Source organism: Loxodonta africana, chromosome 1 (genome assembly GCF_030014295.1).
Source record: "Loxodonta africana isolate mLoxAfr1 chromosome 1, mLoxAfr1.hap2, whole genome shotgun sequence".
NCBI lineage: Eukaryota > Metazoa > Chordata > Mammalia > Proboscidea > Elephantidae > Loxodonta > Loxodonta africana.
In genome coordinates this window covers 196885285-196897879 of record NC_087342.1, presented here as the reverse complement: position 1 = coordinate 196897879, position 12595 = coordinate 196885285, and the positions used below count along the sequence as shown (strand labels likewise).

The 12595-nt window shown below is 37.1% G+C and overlaps 1 protein-coding gene across 3 annotated transcripts in view; it reads left to right on the top strand.

The window, feature by feature from the left end:
- Nucleotides 1-12595, top strand: part of SAMD3 (sterile alpha motif domain containing 3) — a 55548-nt gene that overhangs the window by 38348 nt on the left and 4605 nt on the right. For all 3 annotated transcript variants that reach the window (XM_023557859.2, XM_010588437.3, XM_064290782.1), the window contains one exon: nt 5987-6187. In XM_023557859.2, the coding sequence (XP_023413627.1) occupies nt 5987-6187 (201 nt within the window). The remainder of the gene's footprint in view (nt 1-5986; nt 6188-12595) is intronic.

Sequence of the window (12595 nt, the reverse complement as noted above, 5' to 3'; positions counted from 1 at the left end):
CTTTGTGTACTGGGACAGACACTATGCAGCCAACTCTGCTGCAGCTGCTGCCCTGGAAGATTCAGACTGCTCTTATCCACTAGCTCCCCCACCTCCGTGTGCACTGCTAAGGAAACCAGCCTGTTGGAACAAGGCCATCCATCTCCTGAGAGAAGCAGAGGTTTACACTAAGACAGGGACCTAGCTTTACCGCTATCCCCCAATGGCAGGACCTCTCTGTGCTTGGAAAAGTCACCTTCTTTTTGTGAATCTCATTCATCTCATAGTAAAATGAGAAGCACAGACCAGACTATCTCTAAATTCCTTTTAGTGCCAACAATATATGCACCATTAAAAAATTTTAATTCTGATGCAGCCTTTTATAAGGAAGGTCACTTCAATCTGGAATACAAACCACCAGCATTGTGCTAGTCCGATCATGAATTAGAAGCTTCCTGGAAACTACTTTCTGTGATATTTCAGATTGGGTTGAGGTTTTGTAGGAAACAATACATCATGTGTATAAAACCAAACAAACTCATTGCCGTTGATTGGTTTCCAACTCATGGTGACCCGTGTGCTACAGAGTAGAACTAACCACCATAGGGTTTTCTTGGCTGTGATTTTACAGAGGAAGATCACTAGGCCTTTTTTCTGTGGTGCTGCTGGGTGGGTTTGAACCAACAACCCTTACGTTATTAGCTGAGAGCAAACCATTTTTGCTACCCAGGGACCTCATCATGCATATAAAACTTCAAAAAAAAAAAACCAAAAAAACCTACTGCTATTGAGTTGATCCCGACTCATAGCAACCCTATAGGACAGAGCAGAACTGCCCCATAGGGTTTCTAAGGCTTTAATCTTTATGGGAGAGACTGTCACATCTTTCTCCCACAGAACAGCAGGTGGGTTCAAACCACTGACCTTTTGGTAAGCAGCCGAGTGCTTAACCACTGTGCCACCAGTGCTCCTTCATGTCTATAAACATCAGCATCAGCAATTACAGAACTTCCACTATATTTCAGTAGAAGGAAAGCTGTTTATATATAAAATTATTAAAACTTTTTTCTTTACTTTTAAAAGGTAGAATTTTTTCTTTTTATTTCTTAAAAGAAAATCATGATATACATTTGCGACATACAAAGTAATATATAAAACATATATATATAATTTCTGAAACAAAATGAACATGGTAAGCCTAACATTCAGCTTTCAAACTGGAACACTGCCTATACCATCGTGTCTGCCTGTTTTCCTCCCATCTCATCACCGCCTTCCCAGCACCACTGCCCTTGAGAAGTAACCACAACCTTGAATTTTATGTTTACCATTCACCAGTTCTTTAAAGGTAAGATTTTGTCACATATGCATCCATTCCTTAGGAATGCATTGTTTAGTTTTGCCTGATTTTGAGGTTTAGAAAATGATATGAAAATTATATGTTGTCTTTGATGAAAAAAGACTTTTATTTTTCATTCAATTTAATGTCTCAAGGATTCATCCAGGCTGTTAAGTTCAATTGTGTAGTTTATTCATTTCACGTTGGCTTAATAATCTACTGGGACAGGGGACCACAGTTTATCTGGCTATTCTTCTGTTGATGGTTATTAAGTTTGTCTCCAGTTTTTGCTGTTATAGATCATGCTGTTACTGGGATCATTCTTGTATACATGTCTTGGTGCCGTTGTGCAAATGTTTTTCAAGAGTATATACTTAGGAGTGGAATTGCTGGTTTTTGGGGTATGCAGATTTTGAGTTTTATAACAGTGCCAGACTGATTTCCTAAATGATTGGAACATTTAAATTCCCTCGAGCCACACTTATCATCTCTTTTTCATTTTTTCCCCAATCTGTTGGGAATAAAATGGTACCTTATTTGGTCCTAATTTTCATTTTAATATTTATGAGATTGAGCATCCTTTCATATATTATGAACAACTCAAATATCCTCCTCTACAAGACACCTGTTCATGTCTGTTATGGATTGACTCGTGCCCGCCAAAAATATGTGTTGAAATCCTGTAAATAGAAAATCACTTGTAAATACGACGTTGCTTGGAATAGGAGGCTTTCTTTTGTTATGTTAATAAGGTCATACCACTGTGGGTTGACACTAAACCTAATCGCTTCTGAGTAATAACAGCAATAACAACAACAAAAACCCAGAATAAACACACTCAGAGGGAAGAGAGACATGTAAGGACCCATCTACAAGCGAACGAATGCCAAGAATTTTTGGCCATCACCCAAAACTAGGACAGAGGGCACAGAAGGAATTGACATGGCTGAGACCCTGATTTGGACTTTTAGCATGAGAAAATAAATTCCTGTTCGTTAAAGCCACCCGCTTGTGCTATCTCTGTTACAGCAGTAATAGGTAACTAAGACAATCTCTTTTGCCTTTCTATGAGGTTGCACTTTTTCTTATTTATTTATGGGAATCTTTTATATATTCTGTATCTTACCCCTTTACCAGCTATACATGTTGTAAATATCTCCTCCCAGTTTGTCCTTTGCTTTTAAATTCCTTTCTAGTGTCTTTGGATGAAGAGAAGATCCTAATTTTAATGCAGTTAGATTTATCAGTTTTTCACTTAGAATTAGTGCTTTTAAGAAATCCTTCCCTACCTTGAAGTGGTAAGAAATACTCTTATGTTTTCTTCTAAAAAATTTAAAGTTTTTCCTTTAACATTTAAGTCCTTAAGCCATCCAGAATTTATTTTTTGTGTAAGGTTTGTGGTAGGGATCCATTTCCTTCCTTTTTTCTAGATGGATAAATAATTTCTTGCACCTTTTATAAAATAGTCCTTTTCTTCAACAGAAATTTGTGATGCCATCTTTCGTTTTCAGGGCTCTGTCTAGACTTTCTGCTGTGTTTCATTAGTAGTAATTCACCCTTGCGTGAATACCAACTTTCCTTTTCTACACTGTTGTAAAATAAGTTTTGATGCTTCCCCCCATCACTGCCTTATTGTTTTTTACAAGTGCCTTGGTTATTCTTGAGCAATTTATTAATGTTTCACATGAATTTTAGAATCAGCTTGTCAAGTTTTTCAGTAACAAAACCAAACAAACTCTTTGAGATTTTCATAGAAATTGTATTGAATCTATAGCTCCATTTGGGAAGAGTGGACTTCTTTATGCTATTGAATCTTTCTTCCTTTGAACATGAAAGACATCCATTTATTTAGGTCTCACTTTACAATTTTCTCCAGTAATCTCTTACACATCTTTAGTTAGTTGTATTCCTAGGTAACTTGTAGTTTTTGTTATAATTGTAAATTGCATTATCCTAAAAATTACATTTTCTGTTTGTTGTTATTATATTTTGTATATTGATCTTGTTACAGATTGAATTGTGTCCCCCCAAAAGACACACTGAAGTCCTACCCCCTGTACCTGTTATTGGAATGCTGTTTGGAAATAGAGTTTTTCTTTTGTTATGTTAATAAGGTCACACAGGAGTAGGGTAGGTCCTACACTTAATTCCTTCTGAGTAGTGCCTTATAAAAAGGAAAAACAGACATGGAGAGAAACACACACACAGGGGAAGGCTCCATGTGAGGATCTGTCTGCAAGCCAAGGAACACCAAGAAATGCTGAGGTTGACACCAGCTGGAAGAGATAAGGAATGGTCTTCTAGAGCAGATAGAACATAGCTCTGCCAATTCCAGGAATTTGGACTCTTAACCTCCAAAGGAAACCCCGGTGGCATAGTAGTTAGGAGCTACAGCTGCTAACTAAAATGTTGGCAGTTCAAATCCACCAGGTGCTCCTTGGAAACCTGATAGGGCAGTTCTACTCTATCCTATAGGGTTACTGTGAGTTGGAATTGACTCGATGGCAACGTGTTTTTTTTTTTAACCTCCAAAACTGTGAGACAATAAATTCCTGTTTTTTAAAGTCACCCACTGGTGGTTATTTTTGTTATGGCAGCACTGGGTAGCAAAGTCAGGTCTGGTATGCAGTTAGTACATTGACAAGCTCCTTAATTTTAATAATTTATGTGTACAATATTTGGAGGTTTCTTTTATACAATCACATCATGTATGTATAATGACAGTTTTGTTTCTACCTTTCTAATTTTTATACCTTTTACTTCTTTTTCTTATATTACTACTTTTCTAGGCTCTCCAGTACAAGGCTGAATAAGAATATTATAGAGCATCTTTATATTGTTTCTAATTTTAAAGAGAATTCTTCTAAAATTGCACCCTTAAAAATGATGTTTGCTCTAGGTTTTTGGTAGATAATCTTAAAGGTTTTTGAAAATTTTTACTCTATTTTGACAAAAGTTTTTTTTCCTTTAATTAGAAAGGGATGCCAAATTTTATAAAATACTTTTTCTGCATCTTTTGAAATGATCATATATTCTCTTTTATTACTTATATGTACTTAGATAATCCAGGAAGATTACAGAACTGTTAATACACCTCATTTCTCAAAATCTACTTTTCTGCTCCAAGTCTTTCTATAATTTTTAGTGGTCCCGTAATTCAGATTTTACTAGGAAGCACGTTAAACGTAGTGGGTAAATCAATCATTTTTCCTTTTAGCTTACTAAAGTTTTCTTACTAATGTCAAACCACCATTGCATTTCTGGGATAAATCAAGTTATTTGTTCCTTGTTCCTAATATTTGCATTTTTGTTCAAGAGTGAGAGTGACCTATAATTTTTCTCTTTCATACTACTTTTTTCAGGTTTGGGGATCAGTGTTACAGAGGCTTCATAGAATGGGTTGGACAGTATTCCTTTTCTTCAATTCCATGGAAAAAATTACATACATTTGGAATGCTGTTTTGAAATTTAGTAGAATTTGTTTCTAAGGTCAAAGTGTCAGCATTTTTGTGTGTGTGTGTGTATGGAAAGACTCTTATCTTCTAATTAAGTGAATGCAAAATTTTTAGAAATTACTTTTTAGTTGGTTTTGATAAGTTATATTTTTCTAAGAAATTGTCACTTGGTCCATGTCTTGCTATTCATCCTATGTTTGTAGAAAGTGGGTCGACCTGGAGCTTCCCTAATGTGCTTCATCTTTTACTGGGAACATCTTTGCACATTCTGGTCAGCTAGACAGTTCGCCAGCTCTTTTACTTCAAGTGCAGTTCAGCTGAGTGACCTTCAACTGATTTTTCTCAAAAGATATTTTTCTTGCTTCCTTAAAGCTGAGTATGTTAGATTTTTAACTAGACTGTGTAGGGTATTTTTTAGCTGCCCCATAGTACCCAATACACCCAACTGTATGGTGAATATAATTGATAGTTTGATGATTTGGCATCACAAAATACCCATTGTTATTATCTGCATTTGAATTTAGATTACATGGCATAGTATTGCAGGTATAAAAAGGCATTAAAACAGCTGTAAAAATTCAAATCTGCATTAGCTCTTGAATGTGCAGTGGTACTTTCTGAAGAAAAAAGACAATAACAAAAACAAAACTTTAATCAAAAGACTTTTTATCTTTTCTTTAAGATTTTGCCTTCTAAAACTTAAATGCATAGATTAAACAACATTCCTGTTCAATGTGAACCTTCAGGTTATTTGTTTCCATAAAAAAAGTGACAGATCTTTTAGATCTGTCAAGAGAACAGATTATAATTTCATTGTAAGTGATGAACTATCTAGTTTGTTTGTAGTGCTAAAAACTGTCCATTTTCAGCTACTTTCAAGGCCAAGTGTAAATTACACATGGTGATGCTTGCCTTATGAGTGCATTGTTAGGAGTGTGTAATGACCAAATCAGACCAGACCAGTTGTCATCAAGTTGACCTCAACTCATGGTGACCCCATATGTGTCAGGATAGAACTGTGCTCATAATAGCAGATTTTTCAGAAGTAGATTGCCAGGGCCTTGCTTCCAACCTTTCAGTTAGCAGCCAAGTGTATTAAGTGCTCGCACAACTCAGGGAGTGTGTAATAACAGCCCGTAATTCAAGTTTTCATGAAGTGTCAAACTGTTATTTGAAACATGGAACATACTGATGCTTTGAAAATATTTTGCAGAAAGAAGCTGTTTGTTTAGATTCTGAGGTAAATGAACATATTAACTGGTTCCAGCAAGAATATGTAAAAACAGAAAAGGACTGGAGAGAAATTGACAACAGGATGACCCAAACTTTGGAATTAAGAAGAAAGTTGATTGACAGCAGAACACCTCTGAAGGACATTCTTAAAATGTTTCCCTTCTTAAAGTGCCCCCATCAGGTATCATTATTCACGTACAATACCCTCTGACTATACTGTTCAAATTGACTTTTTCCCTCTTTCCTTTTAGAGTCGTAACAAGACTATGTGGCAAGACAGTGGGTGTGAATCTCAGTAAGGTGTATGAGTCCAAATGGCTACAAGTAGGACCATTCATTAAGAATTTCAGGAACCACATCATTCTGCTAACAGGCACTGAAGATGGAATGGCTGTCTTCAGAATTAGAGTCCCTGTTATTAGACATGTTGTGGAGATTGGGGTACAACTACTTAGGGGTATTTGGACAGTGCAAAACATTTTCCCTTTGCACGCATTTAGACAATCATATAGTCTATGGAACTGTTAATATGCAACACTACTTAAAATGTATTTCCTTTATGATCCTAAATCATTTCATAATAATGGTCTTAAAAATATACAAAGTTAAATGTTTAAATCAAATACCCTTCCATTTAGTTTACTTCAGGTGGCCATCAAAGGGTATTATCACAATTTTATTGTAATTTTAGCTCTAGTTTATGATTCATGAAAGTTTTACCTGGAGATGGGCTTCATTGAAGAATTACGTGGGTGCAATTGGAAAAATATATATATATATTTCTTCATAAAAATTTGCATTATGTTTCATTTTAATAATAATGTCAATAGCAAACATATGATTGCTTACTATGTGGCAGGAATGTTCTCAGTGCTTTTATTTTAATCCTATCAGCAACCCTTCCTTGGTTACTGGTTCTTTTCTTTTAATCTTTGGGTTTTGTCTGTTGCTGTTGTTGTTTTTGTGTGATGTCAAGTCAATTCCGACTCATAGAGACCCTATAGGACAGAGTAGAACTGTCTTGTAGGGTTTCCAAGGCTATAATCCTTACGGGAGCAGATCACTAAGTCTTTACTCCCACAGAGCCAGCGGTGGGTTTGAACCTCAGATCTTGGTTAAAGCCTTGCACTTTAACCATTGCACCACAAGGGTTCCTTTTGTCTGTTGTTAGGAACAGTTATAGGCAGTAGTTTCTGCTATTAGAAAAGCCTGTGAGATTGACAAAGCTATAAAACGTAGTTTTAAGCAAAAGCTTGTCGAATTGGTAAGTCTATAAACTCTTTAAATGTAGGGAGCATGTTTTAAACATCTTGGTAGTTCTAAAGTGCCTAGCAGAGTACTTTCTGTGAAGTAGAAATTTATTATTGATTTGTTGAATGCTGAATGCGTTAGTAAATGGTTGATAAGGCTGTTCTGGTCACTGATTTGCAGCCTTAGGGGTCTTCCTTGGAGTGCAGCCCACAAAAGTTTAAAGATTAAAAAGATGAACCATGATTAAGCAGCCTTTCTAAGAGCAGCACCAAAAACAAAACCAATGTTGCCATCGAGTTGATTCTGACTCATAGCGACCATAGTAAGTCTGAGATCCATTATGACTTGAGTAAGGAGTAGAGATTTCAGACCTGAAGCTATGTCTTCTGTATCTTCATCCTTTGTTTAAGTCTTTCTCTGTGGCATCTGTATGTCTTTCTCCTTTGCTTCTTTAGGTATTTCACCCTTTGTATCCAAAATATCGACTACAGTATGGTTTTTGTAATGACTACACTTACTGAATAGAGTTGTACATTTATTGCTTTAAACAATTTATGGTTCTCCAGGAAGTGCCTACCTAACTCAGCCCCGTGTAGCTGGGATTTTTAATCTTGTTGTGCTTCCTAAAATAAAAAGTAAGCTTGACCTTAGTTAAAAATACCCAGCTAACAAACAATCCCTATGACAGAATAGCTACTTTTGCTGTTGAAATCACTGTGAAAACACTTGGAGCTTTTAGCAAGCTTGCAGACACAGGTACGAAGGAAGAGAAGCAGCAGGTGTGCGAAAGTGGTCCTAGCCGTTGACACTGACCTTCATTACCTCTGGCCCTCAGTTACCTGCCTTCCCCTAAAAAATTTTTCTTCAGCAGGAAAGGAAAAAAATTAAAATGTAAAAAATCACTTCATTATACTATTTAAAATACTATCCACTAGGAATTTGTTACTGGGATCTATTGGATATGATACAAGGCAAGTATGCATTGAGAGAGGAGGAGGAAGATGCTCAACATGAATGTAAACAATTTCAAAAATTTCCCAAAAAATCCTTTGAGGCAGTATAATTTTCACCTGAGAAACTGTTTCAACAATCATCTTTTAAAACTTCACTGAAGTACATATGAATCACCCACTAATAAAGTCTTAAAAGAAAACAAAAAAAAAGAATCTAAGTTCTGCTTTCGGCCATGACTGAATAGTTCGTACTGGGCTTGCTTTGCCACAGTTCAAATGATAAAACTGACTATATATGTATAAACCTCCCCCCTAAAATTGTATATATATATGTATATCTCAAGTGCTTAGGCACTGGGCAATAGGATCCTTGAAAAAAGGGAAACACATAAGTGGGTTTCATGATTGCCCTAGACTTCTGCCTCAGAGTTGCTTTCTAGATTGTGCCACAGAAAGGTAGACGCCAAGCAGAATATGGCAGTCTCACTGAGCTGAGTAGGCAGAGATTGGAGCTTGGGGATGATGAAGCAGCTGGTGTATGTAGGGCAAGTACCAGAGAAAAGGGGGCACAGAAGTCTGCATAGGAGCCCCCATGGGTCCTTGGCTGAGAACTGAACCCGGTGGAGTGTGCATACGTAGTGTGAGACTCCACAGTGCCTGAAAGGGAGAGGCTGCTGATATCAGAGGTCATACATCATTGAAAGAAAGAGCTCTGGCTCAGCCAAAGTGGAGAGACCTTACTGAGCTTCTCAGGAATCCATTAGAGACTCCAAAAAGTCCACGCCTTCTCAGTGGGAACCATGCTATAGACTAAAGTATGGGCCATAACCTAGAAATAAGGACAAAACCAAAATAGATTTGCTCCAACAAATGATAAAACCAAGTCTGACAAGACCAGAAGAATCTACTGATAATTTAACTGCCTGCCAGAACAAAAAATCAACAAAATTTTAAAGGAACACAATTTAATCTAGACTCCATACAATGTATAATCACCGTGAGGAATCTCAGCAGAAAATGGAAAATATAAAAAAAGAACCAAATGGAAATTCATAACTGAAAATAACATTTTTCAGAAATGAAAACTTCACTGGATAAGCATAATGGCAGTTTGGAAAATGCAGAAGAAAGGGCCAGTGAATTTGAAGATAGATCTAGAAATTGTCCAATCTGATTTATCGGAATAACAGAAAGAAAAAAGATTAAGATTAGCCACCTGTGGGACAGTATCAAGCCACCTAACATATATGTAATTGGAGTCCCAGAAGAAGAGGAGAGGAAAGGAAATGAAAGAAGAGAGGAGAGAAGAAGAGACAGAATGGGCAGGAAAAAGAAAATACGATGGCTGAAAATTTCTGATATTTGGTTGAAAATGCCAAACTGTATATCAAAAAAGCTCAGAATAAGTAGAATGATGTAAATTATAGAATAAATATAAAGAAAAGCCCATCTAGGCATAATATAGTCAATCTGCTGAAAACCAAAGATAAAAGAGAATATCTAGAAAAAAAGCCAGAGGGACAAAAAGATATCTTATATACAGGGGAATATGACTTCTTATCACAATCAGCAGAGACCAGAAGAAAATGAAACCACGTTTTCAAAGTGCTGAAAGAAAAGAAGTGTCAAGTCAGAATTTTATATCCAGTGATTATCCCTTTAAAATGAGGGTGAGATAAAGAAATTTTCAGTAACCAATGCGATAGATAATTTGTCACCAGCAAATCTACACTACAAAGAATGCTAAAGGAAGTTCTTCAGGTTCAAAGGAAATGATAGCAGAGAGAAGCAGAGATTTACTGCAAGTAATGAAGGCCAAACCCAAAACCAAACCCATTACTGTGGAGTCGATTCCTACTCAAAGTGACCCTATAGGACAGAGTAGAACTGCCCCATAAGGTTTCCAAGGAGCACCTGGTGAATTTGAACTGCCAACCTTTTGGTTAGCAGTCATAGCTCTAAACCGCTATACCACCAGGGTTTCCAATGAAGATCAGAAATGGTAAATATGTGGGAAATTAGAAAACATTATCTCGTATTTTCATCTCTTTGTTTCTTTAAAAGATAACTGGTGAAAGCAAAATATATATAGTTATATATATATATATATATAATATTTTGGGCGTTTATAAAGTATGTAGAAATAAAATATATGACAATAAAACAATAAACAATGGAGAAAGGACCAATGTGCCTAGGCCTGAGCTTTCTCATTGGCCTTCACTCCTTCCTTCTCTTCCCATTTATTGGGGCCAAGCTTATGACTAGCGCACCAGTAAGGGACTGAGGTAGGAGGTGGGTAGAGGGTAGGCACTAGCATGTTCCAGGTGGGGAAGAGGTGTGTCCAAGGTCTATCTTTGGGTGGCATGCTAGGCTAGGATTTTAGGAAGGGGAGCTGTCTATGGTTGATCCTTCATGGCCTGGAGTTTCACTACATGGAGCATGGAGGAAGTTTGAGCAAATAAGGAAATAAACTGAGAATAATGGGAGCTGGATTTCTCACTGTTGAAGAGTGAGAAATATGGACGGGGGAAGGCTACATGTAAGTTCAGTGGTATTAAATTCAAATTGAAGATATCAATGTGAACTCATAGGTTGTAATATTTATATATAGATATACAAATAGATATAGATGCTTGCATGTCTGTGTGTGTGTTCTGTGAGAAAACCTGGACCAGTAACACTTCTATAGCAATGAGCACATCTATGGCTGAAATCTTAGTTTCTAAATACCATTGTCCACTCAAAGGAACCAGAGGTCTTAGAGAAATAGCTGACTCCAGGGCTGGGACAGAAAAAATAAAAGATGAACCTGAAATATTGTGCAGGACCAGAAATTAAAGAAGAGCTCAAAGACTTAGGAGATATGCCAAGAAGACATTTATGTCAATTTGAAGCAACTCCCACTGGCCAAATCTGGACAATTTCAGCATTGATATAAATAAAGGATCAGATTTGTAAGCTTTTTAGTAAGATATGAATCTATTAGTTCAATATAAGTGTCATGGATTGAATTATGTCCCCCAAAAATATGTGTATCAACTTGGGTAGGCTATGATTCCCAGTATTGTGTGGTTGTCCTCCATTTTGTGGTTGTAATTTTATGTTGATAGGATTAGGGTGGGGTTGTAACACCACCCTTACTCAGGTCACCTCCCTGATCCAAGGTAAAGGGAGTTTCCCTGGGGTGTGGCCTGCACCACCTTTGTCTCTCAAGAGATGAAAGGAAAGGGAAGCAAGCAGAGAGTGGGGGACCTAACAACACCAAGAAAGCAGCACCAGGAGCAGAGCACATTCCTTGGACATGGGGTCCCTGCACCTGAGAAGCTCCTCGACCAGGGGAAGATTGAGGACAAGGACCTTCCTCCAGAGCCGACAGAGGGAGAAAGTATTCCCCTGGAGCCGACGCCCTGAATTTGGACCGATGCCCTGAATTTGGACTTGTAACCTACTAGACTGTGAGAAAATAAATTTCTCTTTTTTAAAGCCATCCATTTGTGGTATTTCTGTTATGGCAGCACGAGATGACCAAGACAATAAGTAAATGAATATGTAAATAAGTGTGGGAAAACAGAAGCTCTACCTTACAATCAAAAGCCAACTAATACCTTTAAAAAGAATGATGGAATTTAAAAAAAAATCACAATTTGGCAACTATCATAGTAATACTGGACTCGGGCAATAATCAAGCAAGAATCTTGTGCATGAAAGTTGGATGAAGAACAAGATCTACATACAGCCAAAGTATCTCTTACAAAATACTTATTAACTGTATATTAATTGGAGCCTTGGTGGTGCAGTAGTTAAGAGCTCAGGTGCTAACCAACAGTTCAGGAGTTTGAAACCACCAGCTGCTCTTGGAAACCCCTTGGGGCAGTTCTATTCGGTCCTATTGGATCACTATGAGTCGGAATTGACTCGACGGCAATGAGTTTTATATATTAATTAGTAAGTATTTTAGGTATACTAATTAACTTTTCAGTGGAAAAACTGGGAAGATGCCATCTTAACCAAGTGATAGAAGTTATTATCTCCTGTAATGAGCCAAATTACCATCCTGTGCCTCTTGATGCAGTGAGAAATACCGGCACCACTTCTATGGTATTCTTGCCAAAATACCTAAATCATGAAGAAACTCAGGCAAACTCAGATTGAGGGACATTCTACAAAGCAACCGACTTTTATTCTTCAAAACTGTCAGAGAATACAAGAAAAACCCAAGGAATTGTTTCAGACTCAAGGGACTAATAAGACAGGGTATGTAAATCTCACATGTAATCCTGGATTAGACTGTCAACCTGTAACGGGTATTATTGGAACAACTGGCAAACCTGAATGGAATCTGTGGATTATATTTCCCTGATTTCGATGGTTATACTGTGGTT